The following is a 14,968-nucleotide window of genomic DNA, read 5'->3' on the forward strand; positions in this document are numbered from 1 at the left end:
TCGTATCATCTACACCTTTTTGTTCTCTCTCGCCTGTGTTCTCCCACGTGCGATAGAAGCTTTTCTTCCGATCGGAATAAATCCATTTATATTCCTTCAATCCGTAATATTGTTGGATATTTTGCCAACCTGAATTGACAGTCAAATTAACATGAGGAAATAAAATTAATTTTAGTCGAAGAGATTGCTGTGATTTTTAGCAACGTTGATAAATTATACATGCAATCAGATTTTATCTTGTCTTCTTATTCGCAAACGAAACTTGAAAGCACAAATATTGGTTCTGAAATTATTCCATCAAACACACTGTGTTTGTAAAAATACAATTTTGGCCAATTTACCTCCGGGCGATGTGCAAGACTGCTATGTTTTAATCCTGCGAATGAAAAAACATATGAAATGTTTGTCTTAAGAAACCGTTAATAGCACGCAACGGAATAAAAACATCCGTATAGCGAGGTACGTTTGTTCTCGGTCTGTTGGCAAAAAGACATCAGTTCATGCGATAGTTTATTATGCTTGGTAAAAATAAGTATTTACATTAACTAAAATGTAAAATGCCCGCAAAGAAACAATACGACGATTTGCAAAAGATCTTAAAACTAAAGACACTTAAATAGAATTAAAAATCCGACTTAACAAAAATATCTCGTCCTATTTACCTTATTTCTAGCTTATATTACGAAGTTGTAACTTGTTTGTATATCTCGGCAAACTATCAATAGTAAATCGGGCTCTCGTCTCACCTGTTCGTTTGCGAAAACAAACTTCGTACGCGAGTATTAATTGATCTCCAAAAAATAATTGTCTCGTCCACACACTTCATCCGCGAACGAAGCTTTCGCAAAATTAACGCGTTTGACACATTCGTTTACAAAGTAATACTTGTTTTTCCTCGTATGTGTGTTGTGTTTCAACTGTATAAATTTTAAAAAAAACATATAAAAAACAAGACAAACACAATTTATAAAAACTGCATCTACTCTGCCTCTACACTCAAATTAAAACTTAACGTTCGCGCTTATCGCCATAAATGATTGACTCTACAACTTTCGAAGTCGCGCTTCGTCCAAGAAGATAACCGACGGCGTGCAACTTCCGCGCGGAATATTAGCACGTCTCCCCATGATTCGACGCGATTTAGCGTAGCCCAGGCGGGCATCTCGGCGGGTTCGCCCGCATGAGAAATAAGGGTCGCGGCCGATGCCTTCCGTGCAGTTTCACGCCGATACGCGTTACCTCGCGAAGATTTGTAAGCGGTCGCGAGCGTGCCAAATGCTGCGGCGGGAAGGGAGCGGAAAGCGGAAGGAAGAGACGTTCCATCGCGTCCGAGGGTGAGATACGGGGGTTGATACGGACGATCTCCGTGCTCGGGACGGAGGGACACGCCGTGCAGACGCTGGCTTGTAGACGTCGCGGAATCGTCCGCGGGGTTTATCGTCCGTTTAATAAAGAGGAGGCGGCGGAAGAATGAAAAACGCAACGTCCGTGCCGACCGACGCGTCTCTCTTCCGATAAATCGATCTCGAGACGGAGCCGTTCTCCAGATTGCACGGCGTCGTGTACCTGCAGTCTTAACACGAGGATTTCGGTAGCGCGGCCGCACGGAGATCAATAAAACGAGCGTTGTTCGGTTCGAACGTACCGTTTTCAAAGTACAAGAAGAAAGAGTATCAAAGCAACGAGACGGGCAAACGGAGCGCGTATCTTGTCGCGTTAAAGAGGAAAAAAAAATAGGGGAAAAAATAGAACGGCCCGATCGAAGTATCTCTCTTTGGCACGGCGTCGTTAAAGAGCGAGCAACAAACTCGTTAGAGAGCGAGCGCGGTCGGACACTAACAATTGGCGTAAGTACATAACTGCTCCGTCTACGGTCGAGTTTTTCCGCGGCAGCGGCAACGGCCGTAATAGCGACTACGTCGTTCCCGTAGTTTTGCGCGCAAAAAAAAAACCTGGCGAAAAAAAGGGAGAGAGCAGGGAGAAGGAAAAAAGAAGTACCGGCCAGTTCTGATCCCGCGTGCGCGCGTCCGGAGCCCTCCGCTTCGAAATTCGCGACATTGATCCGCCTGATGCAACCGAGCCCGGGAGCGCTTGGACAATGGGATGAATGGACTCGAATCACCGTCCTTGGCGAGTGTAACGGGGAGATATTCGAGTGCGCATCGAGTGCGTTGTTGCTGGAGCACGACACGATTTCGCGGAACGGCAGAGAACCGCGCGCTCTCTCTCTCTCTCTCTCTCGGTATGCGAAAACTTTTCGCACCGCTTTATCCGTGCCTCTTCCTTTGTGCGATCTCCCCATGGCTCTCCTCTCGTCAGTGGTAGCGGAAGAGAATATCTCTCTTTCTCTCTCTTGCTCGCTCGCTCGGCAAGGATCGCAAATCTTTCAGAGGCGGGCTGTACAAGCACCTATATACGTGCAATCGACTTCAAAGTCCCATCCCTTCCCTCTCTCGCTCCACTTTTGGATAAATCCCTTTTGTTCATTACTATTTGTTCGTCAAATGTCAAATTGAACGCCGTAGCAGTAATCGGACGCGACTAATTGGCTACGCTCCCCCGTTCCCGATTCTTCTCGCCGTGTCAAAGCGTGTCACGGCGAGTCCTCGCCACGGCGGATTTGGCTACGGCGATCCCTCATCCGATTATCTACTTCCTCACCGGCCACGGCCCGGTCCAGGGATACACGTTAACCCTTAACCCTTGACCGGCGACGCTCGCGTCGCCGCGCCTCTCTTTACCCGTCCGTATACCCGTCGCGAAGACAAACGAGAAACAATCTGTGCGTACCGGGCGCGTCTTACAAAGTAACGAGTTATACGAAAGACGCGGTCGTAAAATATACAACGGTTCACACCTCGACGGTCTCGTGGTCGGCGAGTGTGTATCACATGTTAAACGCCGTCGTGTCCTTTTGATTCTGATTATCATGGCAGTGCTCAAGGTAGTTCGCCAGCCAAAAATTGACACCGCGCTGCTGTCAACGGTTGCAAACGGGGAACATGCAGAATTCACGATCCTGACCCGTTCGGAGAGAAAAATCAACAACTCAATCCACTACGGAGAAAATTAAGAGAGAGAAAAAAAAGACACTTAAGTCGGTCATATATCGGTTTAACAATATTATTTTCTGCGCCGTCCATACGCGGTCCTTAAACCCTGCCTCCACCGTCTCTTCCTCCAGCCCCTCCTCCCGCTGACTAGTGTGCTATTTATCATGCGACGCCCGTGAGCTCCCTTTTCGTGGTCTCAGGCGTGCCGTGACTATCTCAAAAGCAGATGGAGCGTGCCCAGGCAGAGTATTGTCACAAACGTCATCGTGTGCATGTCGCTTCCGTTCTCCGAGGTTACTGCAACACATGTTAAAAAGAAAAAGTTACCATTTCTCGTCATCCTGTCAAACGGCGAGAGCCGTTTCTAGAATGTTAATTATCAGTGATTTCTAGCGGGAGAGACAATTTGTAGTACCGAATGAAGGTACTGCGTGCAGTCGAAATATTTATATTACACGCTCAAGTGTAAGAATTAATTCATCGCGGTTTTATACTAGACATTTGAATATTTGTATAGCGTAAGTGGATTCGTGAATTGTTAAAATATCTTGGCAACTTTTTTATGATATTCAGCCCCTTTAGATATTACGTATATCAATATTAGAGACAAAATTCTGCTCTATTAATGCTGTATTTTGAAAGAAAACTATAAGCTGCGCATCGAAATTGCATTGAAAGGAATAACAAAATTTTCCTGTAATACTGCAGTGTCCAGTTGAAAAAAAAAGTTAAAAAACTTAATCCAATATAATAGATCATCACTTTTTCAACTCCCCTGGCGTTCTCTTGTAACAATCTAGAATTAAAACTATGCATTGAAAATGGATTATGGTTTTTATTATTCATCATATTATAAAATAAAAAAAAGGATCCAATAAAAAAGATAAAGCTTTTCCAAGTTGAACATTTCGCCGCAAGCTCTACGCTGCATTCGAATTTCTAGTATCTTTGCAGTACAGAATTTATATGCGCTACGTGGTCTCTATTTGCACGGGACGATGGCACGTATCGGCGTGTCGTCCTCGTTGAAACTTAATTCTTTTTTTTTTAGGGTGGGAGGGCAAAGAGCTTTTTTGCATTAAATGATTTACACGGAAATCCGCGCGGAGTGTATCGTAAAAAGTGAGACCGATGAGCCGAATGATGATGCCTGGCGTGACCGGATTATTGATTGGGTAAACACATTCTGCATTACACTTCGTATCATTAAAACGTCATCATTATGCTGGGCGACATTCAAAATCGACAAGCCTATAATCAATAACAGCGACGATAATGACACGTGTCTCCGTCGGACGAAATGCGCAGGAAATCTGATGAATAGATATCAAATTCATCGAGAAATGTGTCGCCGATAATCAGTTGATTTTAGTTCGGTTTGTACATTATCGGTATCATGAATATAACACACGTGAAAACTAAACGCGCATGGACATTCGGCGCGATTCTAACGTTGACATGTTGACAGATATGCCACGTGTGAATATTATTGTAATTCAAAATACCCGTAACGCATCGGTACATTTCACACAATAACGTAATCATACTACACTTAACCCGCTTGCTTCCTGTATGCAAACCGTAGGAGAATGGCCGAATCGTTAAAAAAAATACCATGTTGTAAAGAAATTGTCTAAAATTCTAAAATGTTGCTAAAAACTAGAAAAAGAGATTAGAAGAAAGAAAATTACTGAAAAAATATTGTGTATGTTGAAAGAAACAAAATAATTATAAAATGCTTTTAATGACAACTGTACAGTGATGGATTGCGACAAAATTTTTTTAAATAAGTTGAGGAACGCATATTTAGATTAAAGGTTTAAAAATCTTCTTTTCCGAGGAATATTTTACTGGATGGCCATTCCGAAACCATTTTGAGCGTTTCCGATCTATTTCTCGAGTAAAGTTTTCCTCAGAGAAAACTGTTTTGGAACTTAATCCTGAATCTAAATACGCGTTCCTGAACTCATTTAAAAAAGTGCCGCAGCCATTCTGTCCATCACTTTTTAACGAGTTTAAGAACGCGAATTTAGATTGAAGGTTCCACAATTTTCTCCGAGGAATATTTTACTCGATGGCTATTCCAAAACCTTTTTGAACGTTTCCGATCTATTTCTCGAGTCGAACTTTCCTCGGAGAAACCGTTTTGGAACGCAAACCTGAATCTAAATGCGTTCCTGAATTCATTTAAAAAAGTGGCGCGATCATTCTGTCCATCAATTTTTAATGAGTTTAGAAACGCGCATTTAGATTCGAAGTTCCACAATCTTCACCGAGGAATATTTTACTCAATGACCATTCCGAAATATTTTAGAACGTTTCCGATCTATTTATCGAGTAAAACTTTCCTCGGAGAAACTGTTTTGGAACGTAAACCTGAATCTAAATGTTCCTAACTCATTTAAAAAAGTGTCACAGCCATTCTGTCTACTACTGTACACGAGCCTTTTACGCATATTTTAGGATTTTGACAATCAAAGCTGTCGAATCAAGAATCAAGTCCTTCTCCTTAAGAGTCTGTAAAAGATTCAAATGAATATAATTTTTTTTTTTATTTGAAACTGTTCCACGAGCAATTCATAATCGTAAGACACATTTGGAAAAGAATCGCGCTTCTCCGTTCCTTCCTCAGTTCGGTAGATACCAGATAAAGGACTATATTTAAAATAAGTTGAAAGTATATATATATGTATGGGTTATTGGGGAGCGATTTCGCGTAAAACGACATTTTTCTTCCTGCTCGAGATTAAATCTCTCTGGCAGGGCGCGGCGTGTCAACTGTTGAAATCCCTTTCGGAATGGAAAGTCTGACACGAGGGAGGGGGAGGGTGGTGCCATTAAGTGGAACGTCAGTGGATTTTCCTCCGCGGGGCATTGTTCCTTCTGTCGGGTAGAAAAGTCAATTTCCTAAAAACAATTCTGTCGACCACGGCCCAGGGAGTAATACGTACGAATCAAGCGACCAGCCGCCCGCGGAAAACCGGGTGTGAACGAAATGAAATTACTACGGGCGCGGAAGAGAACGAATTTCTGTAACGGCGGCGCGCGGGAGGCGGTAAAGGGGGGGACTAAAGTGGAATATAGCCCCGGCTGGTTTGAAAATTGAGAAGAGCCAAAATCCTTCGGTCGCTTATCAATCGTCGGGGGTTTACGCTCCCCCAGTCTGCTCCCATCACATTTATCCCAAAATGTACGAGAGTTTTGGGACAACCAGCGCGACGGCGAAATCGCGAACGCTCGGTTCCGAGATAGCGACCCGATAGCGATCGTTGATATTACTTTTGGAATATTCCACTCGCACATAAAAAAAAAACGTCGTATAATCTGATCATCTCTGACGGTTGATATAGCATGCTATGCCGTACGCAATACTTTTTTATGCATATTTAAATATCCTACGAAATACTGATATGCCAGAATATCCCGTGGACATTGAAACATTCCTCTCGACTGCGGGCTGTTTGACCATTTTAAAGTTGATTTTCCATTCCGCTCCAAGTTTGCTAAAGAATTTATAATCGGGGAAATCCGATGTGAAGACGCAACACACACTTTCTCTTTGTATTAATTTCGCGTGAATATGCATGGGATAAACGTCGAGCAGACTTATACGGAATTGCTCCAGATACATATAATATTTATACAAAAAGTGTACGCGTAGAGTAAAGTCGCCCGACGACGGAGGGAAACTTTCGCGAACTTCGCAAACGCGGAATCAGACTTTTCGCGTGGGGCGCAAAAGAGAAAAAAAAATGCGACGTGTGCGTAAGCACAGCTTATGAGGTATCATTCATGGATTTTCGGTAAGAGCCTTTTGAGAGGGATTGAAAGGCTCGTACGCCACGGCCTGAAAAGTGCGCGGAGTCTGGGCCGCGACGAAATTCAGAGGGTCCTTGATGTAAAAACTCTCCAGGCAACTTCATGAGCCGGTGCTCGTAAGTTCGTGACACGAGTCCTCGGAAAGTTTCGGGGAAACGATTTACTTAGAGTACAACCGAGGTGCGTTTCAGTCGTACCGCATACTTTATCACTCGTATGCATGAAAATCTCGGCGCAATGCAGCGGCAAAATTGTCAAAAGTTATTCCTGTAAGACGCATACGGTAACGAGCGAAATTTCTATCCGTTACTGTTCACGACTTCGCCCGTCGTCCGTACACTTGCTCGCCCGACAGCGAGTTGTACTGTATTTTTAAATTATTTATCTCTTAAAATAACGAATACTTGATACACTTAAATCGTTTTATGTTATCAACTTATTCAACTACACTGTAAAAAAAAAGATACGTAAAATTACGTATGTACATAATGAGCGCAGCAATTACACTATTAATAACGGGAATATATTGTATGCATAACGTCACACCGAATTGTGCGTTGCATTTTGTTTACGAGCGTGTCTCGTCTTGCTGATAAGTTTTTAAATTTCTACTTTTGTTGGCTTTTTGTTTGATACTCTTATTACTTTTTTTTTCATTGTGTATCCGTCATGTAACTACTCATTATCTTCCCCAACTCTGATAAGGGTGGGGGTTTCACAGCAGCAGTTACGCTCTTGCGTGCTATCCATCTTGTAACAGTTGTACACTCGATATTCTTCACTGTACATTATGCATCGCGATAAGTTATTACTGCTATTATAATAAATTTATGTACTTTTACAAAATTTCTTTTTTTCTATTCTTTGTTGTGTAAATACGCGTTTATATTTAACGGGAATTACAAAAAAGTAAAAATTACAATATTATTAGAGCAAGCTACTTACTTATTTATTGAGTAATAATTTTAAAAGATATAAATTTACAGACGCATGTAAATATACACCTTTAACAGATGGTCCCAATATTATCTACTACAATAGTTGTAATTTTACGTGAAATTCTTTTACAGTGTAGGGGCTGTGGAAAATTCAAAATCAAAATTTTGTACCAATTTATATCAAGAAAATAATGCACAAACAAATAGTGCAGCAGAATAAGAAATAATGTATGTACGTACTATAACAACATTATAACGTAGAGAGCAAAATTGTTATACTATTTGCGTGAAAAACATTTTGTTACTTAGAGCGTGCATGACGCACGTAAAGTTTCGAATGTAGATAAATTTATTTTCGCGAGGAACAAGCTTTAATCGAAAAGCTCTCATTTTCCATGTCTCGCGGTAATCCATTTATTTTCCGGCGCTCGAAACTAATCGGATATTCACAAGTAATCAGAAACTCAGTAAAGTTCGACGTAAACCAATAAATTGCAGACACCTGAAGATGGGTTCGCGCACAACTTGAGAACAGAATCCCGATTTATTAACGTGTCTAAGGAAAATTTCCTATAACGGCACTATTTTGGTTCGAGTGCCGCGCCCGTTCCGCAGACTTTCTTTGGCGGTATCGCCCATTAGTCGTAGCTCAACAGCTTTGAGAGCGGAGTTTCACAACGATTCGGACAAACGAACGTTTCTCTTTGGAAAGTGGCTTCGGGCGTTATTTTCTTTCCTGTAAAATTTTTTTCAGAATGTTGCCACTCGCGGGGCAACTATCGGGATAAAAATATCGCCGAGAGAGGTAGCTTACGGCGAAAAGATTTATCCTAATCGGTCTTGAAACGATCACCTACATGACATTTTCAATAATGATAATACCGAGTATCAGCGATCAATCACTTGGGCTCTCGCGTTAGGTGCCTCCCGCTTGCAGCGCGCGATATTTCCCTATCTGTCTGACGAGAGATGACTGTGACTACTGTGCGCGAAGCCGAGAAGCCGATAAGCGTCTTCCAGGATGTTAGTCGATCGGGGAGCGTCGCGCGTTTTTTTTCCTCCGCCCGGCAGTTTACACGGGAACAAGAAGGGCCGGATAATCGGGTATGCAAAGCCTTGATAACACCTACTCTTAAAGCGCAGGGTACCTTGCGCTACCACGATCCGCGCTTCCGGGCTCGGCTGGCGCGAAATTATACATGCGACATGTATAGAGGATGTCTCAGGAGTCAGGGCACTTGACCTAAATACTAGGCACTAGAAGCTAAAATAACAAGAATAGCTTTACGAGTGCGTCGAGAAATGCGATCGCGGTTTTTAAGAATCTCGATATACTCGGGAGTGAGAATGTTTGAAAAATTTGCAAGAAACGCTCGTCAAAATGCAACTGTCGAAAAGATTTCTCGTAGCCGTAGCGGCGTGAAATTATAATACAAAAACGTACGGTTTACACGCAAAGCTAATAAGAATTTAATTACACGGGCAAGTTAATTAAATATCGGTAGAAACAATTTGCAGCGAGACGCCGAAGGATTAGCCTTCATCGCAGCCTGTTTCAACTCGCCCTATATGTTTCTCCGTGTGTACTCAAACGCAAAATACATATGGATACACCGCGGCGTAACCTTTGACTGCAGACGAGATGGCATCTCTCGGGCCTCAAGATGTTCAAGATCCCCCTTTCTTCTTGCCTCGTTCGTCGGCGTACATGTGAGATTAGCGTCCCGGGACTCGGGTAATTCGCGAAGCCAGTAGATGAGAAGCGGAGAAAGGGTACAGAGAGGGAGGATAACGGGATGGAGAAGCGAGAGACAGAAGAGCCCAAGTTTCGCCGTGAGGACCGACGTCTTGTCCCGAGCAAGTTTCTCCAATGAGGCACCGAATCTTTCGTGCCCTCGTACCATTGGCGCGCGCAGGAAGCGGAAACGAGGAAGTCGGGCGCGGGGGTACATCGAAATTCACGGGACTTCCGCAGCAGCCCGCCCGTACAACTTCCGCGCGCGTACGCGACGCGAGTTTTTTCCACGCGGGAACGAACTCTCCGAGAGACAATCTCGCATAATGCACGTGGGGGACATTACGCGGCAGCGTCTCCGGGCGAGTGCGTTTTCCGTCTCGAGACGGAATTTTATCCTTGTAATACGCAAACCAGCGGGACTCGCGAATGCAAAACGAGCGTCAATAAACATTAATCGCAGAATGTACGGCGTGAATCAATTATTTATCGCGCGTCGTTTGTCGTTCTTACACGTAATTTATTTCGAGCGCATTTGCGGATCCAATTACGTTTTTAACATGCCCACATACATCTACTCTCAATTAAGAGAAATATAAAATGCGGGCATTGTATAAAAGCAACGTTATCAATTTGACAAATTCAATTTGCAGCGCGATATAGATGTAAAATAAACCTTACATCAAATGCTAATTTACGTACCATTTATTTATTTATACGATATTCCAAATATTAATGTCGCGCTGCAAGTACAATGCCGAAAGATGATAAAATGTTGAATACACACGTCAGAGCTGGACATCGTGTAGTAATTGATGTAAATGTTATTTGCAAAATGTACAGCCGTGAAGAGTACATCGAGATTTATGCAAAAAACATTTAAAACTACATTGTTAATGCAACAGCAGCTGGCGCTCTATTAACTGTATTCTAAAATAAATATAACAGAATTAAAAAAAAAATTATTGAATAAAAAGTACGTTCGCAGTGAAATAACGTCGTATCAAATTAACAGACAGGCTTAATGCTATTCTACCATGTCGAGTTACATCGATGCTACATATACAAATCGGATACTCCATATAAAACGACGCGAGCTATTGAGATGAAAAAAAAACGAACGTAGCGGAAAATACCATTTTTGTGGTCGCTTTTATTTTCTGTAAATGTCACAGTCTTTTATAGAATGCTGCATGCGACCGGCGCTTATTAAATGTTATCGGGCAAACGTCATTGAAAATAAAATGAACGTACCGCTTCCGCGCCGGAATATAGACCACCGGCCTTTTCAAAATAAACAAATATGAGGTGAACCGAGCTCCGGTAGCTTAACAATACAGAGGGCCGACAGATGCGAATAACATTTAACGAAAAATGTCAAGGGGCTAATACACAGCCTAGCAGAAAAGTGATTACGATACCGTCATATCTAACGCGCGCGTACAACCTTTGATAAATGCCGCTATGTGCTAAAATCGAAATTTTTATATGTTTCGCAATCCACACGCGCCCCCTCCCCCTCCCCTCTGCGATTTATTAAATTCACGCTGCTGGCAACCGGTCAACCCGGTATACGGAATTGAATGCGCGCGCGTTAATTTCGTTTCGCGTACAAATGGCTTTCCTTTATTTTCACAAATTGCGAATGTACGTACGTGTACCTCGACAGCTGGGAAAGGGATTACCCCACATTGTGTGTCAAAATATTTTATCGATGTCGGCGACGGAATTTATCAGCGCGTGATGACTAATGGATCTGCCCGTCTCGCGCCTGGGATCGAACTTACGTGAAATATTTTCCGGGAGGGTCGCGGCGAATATTGCAACTTACGAGTGGACATTATGCCGTTTAACAATGGCTGCTGTAATATTGTGTACTTCAGCCTTGTATTACGTGTGATATTTCGGTTTACCGCAGCATAGTTGATTACCTATCTCGGGATAACTCTGGTTTACCACTGCATAGTTGATTGGCTATATCGAAATAACACGAGTTTATCAGTTGAATGCATTAAAGCGGCACACGCGTTACGTGTCGCTTCGTCAGCATTGTCCGACGTTATGATAAGAAGTTTCCCCGGGGCGGCCGCTACGTCGGGAGCGAATTCATGAACATTCTTTGCGCCACCAGTCCACGACAACACCTGCCAACCATTTCTTCGAGTCATCCATCTACTTTGCGCCCGCGTTTCACATATTATATTAAACTTCAGCTCACTTCAGCGGAAGAAAATCACTGAAAAGTCTATGGGTAACATTCCTCTTTCATATCAGACCGAGCGCGAATTTTCTATATCTCTTCGCCTTCTACGAAAGCTTGCATCCGCAACGTAGAAATGAGATCTTAAAAATTTCTATCGAGCGCCCCAAGTCTCCCCCGCGCTACGTTTCACATGCGAATTCTTTGATCACCTTAGTGTCGAATTTATCTTAATATTTCGAGTGTTTCCCCATTGACAATTTCTTAAGTCGGCGATTGAGAAAATTTTCAAATACCTTTCCTTGAAACGTTTCGTTTGTAATTTAATTTTTATCCTGCCGCGCGAAATATACAAATACGTAAAAGCCATGTTGCGTTGTATAAAATAGAGCGAAATGTTTGATAAGAAGATTCGAAAAAGTATACGAGAGAGATTTGATTAAAAAAAAAACGCACGGAAAAACGTTTGACGCAAAATAAAAGATTGGCCTTTGTGCGACCGATCGTAGCAACAGTAATTTAAATACTGTCCGGTCGTGGAATGAAAAAGTGGAGTACGGCATTTATTAGCCAATAAACTACACACAATACGGAACATAATATCAAACAATAGGATTCACATAAAGCGCCGTGGTTTTTTTTTAACAGTGAATATCGTATCATAAGCAAGATATACAATGGACAAAAAATGGGGTACAATGGGGCTTACGTATTTGTCCTGTTTTCCCAGGACAAACGGCACAATACGCAAAAATCCATTAGGTATTTTCCCAACCGTCGGACGAACGGAAGTATCCAATCACTCGTATTTTGAGCAGAATCCATTGGAGAGCCAGACTCAAAACACCAGGATATAGATTATCGGCGGACGATACTTTTCGATTTCGGAGTACGAATGTGATCATAAAATTGGGCTTACTAACGGAGACACGTGCGTTGCAATCTACTAACACACCGTTGCAGACTCACAGCTAGATTTCAAACTAGTTCTCGGTTAACACAGGCTCGCAAAATAACAAAACGGATTAATAACAATACCACTACAAAACAATAGCGTCTTCCGAAAATTGTTACAGCATTTGAATGTACTAAAGTTAACTGCGCGCGTTTTTAAAAGATACGCCAGAACAGCATTTTCATTTCGGCCTAAAATTTTAATTACTTATATCGTTAAAAAATAGATACTTCTGAAAATAATGTGGCTTAGTTTCTTGTGAAAGTTTATAAGTGTAAATTTCTTATTTGCGAAAAGGTATTGAAAAGTCGTCGATTCAAATTTTCCTCATAGAGGAAGCTTTGTGAGCTGATGTGCAAATTGAAAATTTAGGGATTAATTATTTTAAAAAGTGTTTTTAAAAGATACGCCACGAGAGCATTTTCATTTCAACACAAAATTTTAATTACTTATATCGTTAAAAAGTAGATACTTCTGAAAATAATGTGGCCTAATTTTTGTGCAATTTTATGAATGTAAATTGGAAATTTGCACATTGCTTCCTCATAATGTGGCCTAGTTTCTTGTGAAAGTTTATAAGTGCAAATTTCTAATTTGCGAAAAGGTATTGAAAATTCGTCGATTCAAATTTTCTTCATAGAGAAAGCTTTGCGAGCTCATGAGCAAATTGAAAATTTAGGGATTAATTATTTTAAAAAGTGTTTTTAAAGATGTGTTTTTAAAAGATACGCCAGGACAGCATTTTCATTTCAACTCAAATTTTTCATTACTTATATCGTTAAAAAGTAGATACTTCTAAAAGAAAAAAAAACGAATTGACAAAAAAAGATTCTATTAATATACATCCGGTTACGATTTCTGTTTCAAGTCGATGGAAAAAAATACCGTCAAAACGGAAAACAATCTTTACCAAAGATTCAGCGATTTCTGGATCTTACATGGCACGCGAATGTACATCGCTAATAACGCGAAAATAAAAAAATCAAGAAACGAAATGTTTAAACGACGTTAACATTTTCAAAAGGTATGCGACAGACGCGACTCCTTCTCTTTTTAATTCGAAGCACCACTCCGCAAATCTGTATCTGCCAACCTATCCAGACTATCGTGAATTATTTCGCATCCACGCGGCATCCACGGGGAGAAACGACGGAGCCATCGGAGTCGCACCAGCGACTCGGCACGTATATGCGACGAAAGTTGGAAACGCCGGCGGGTGCACCGGGCGAAGGGTGAAAGGACGGGTCAGCCGGCCGGAAGGTAATGGGAGCGTAGGTTATACCCGTGGCCGCTCAATTAAATCTCGTCGACGTCGCGTGCAGGAAAGCGAGCGCAGCGTGCACCGGAGGCTTCCTTACCGATTTCGAGTGGGTGGACCCCGCGCTCAGAATTTATTAGTCCGTGCGACCGACCGACTAATCCCAGGCACGGTTAGCCCGAGCGTGTGCTGCTTGATCGCAGAATCATCGAGCTCGAGTCGCGAATCACGAGAAGCACGAGAAAGCAATTATCTCGCTATTATCATCTTCGCACCCGATAATTTAATTTCTTTTTTTTTTCGTTGAACCTAGGTAGGTACAATTATCGCTGCGTTACAAAGGATATTGCAGAAATCCCATCGGCGAAGTGGTATACGACGATATTGTGTACTGAGAGACCTGATCTAATTCTAACCGAAACATAATCTAACTTGAACTAAACGGATTTGATCCAATGCGCGCTAATCTCGAATATCCGCTACGTTCGAAGCTTAACTCAAATTATCATTTAAGTTAGCTAGATAAACTGAATACAGCGACGCGATAAGAGTTGAGTGTTAAACTCAAATGAGAAATGCCGGAGTCGTTAAATGCAAAATCTTCGAAATTCCTTTTCATCTTGACGCAATGACGTTTATGTTGTGCCATTCAATTTGACCGAGTCGAACATACGCTATCGTGAAAATCATCGAGTCGCGAAGTTGCGAGGAGAAAAGCAACTTACAGATTGCGCGTCTACACTGTAAAAAAAGTATGTAAAAGTACATACATACAAAGTATAGCGATTACACTATTAATAACGGAAATATATAAATTGTACTTAAATGTGTATAAATTAATGTACTTTTACAACAAAATTCTTACTCTCTTTGTTCTGCAAATACTTATTTATACGTGATGAAAAATTACAAAAAGTTGTAAAATTTACGCAATTAAAAGCAAGCAGTTGACTTATTATATAAGGTAGGGGAACCCGGGGCATAACGGGAACGCTAAGGTTAAAATTAAT

The 14,968-nt window shown here is 41.8% G+C and overlaps 1 protein-coding gene across 1 annotated transcript in view; it reads right to left on the reverse strand.

Annotated features, from left to right (window-relative positions):
* Window positions 1-497: 497 nt before the first annotated feature.
* The window catches only part of LOC105560219, a 167,124-nt gene continuing 152,653 nt past the window's right edge, over window positions 498-14,968 (reverse strand). Inside the window, exon 6 of the mRNA XM_012009130.1 lies at window positions 498-3,350. Coding sequence (XP_011864520.1) covers window positions 3,265-3,350 — 86 coding nt within the window. The 3' untranslated portion in view covers window positions 498-3,264. The remainder of the gene's footprint in view (window positions 3,351-14,968) is intronic.

This window comes from Vollenhovia emeryi, unplaced genomic scaffold, assembly GCF_000949405.1.
Source record: "Vollenhovia emeryi isolate VEMERY1.0 unplaced genomic scaffold, V.emery_V1.0 DF939236.1, whole genome shotgun sequence".
Taxonomy (NCBI): Eukaryota; Metazoa; Arthropoda; class Insecta; order Hymenoptera; family Formicidae; genus Vollenhovia; species Vollenhovia emeryi.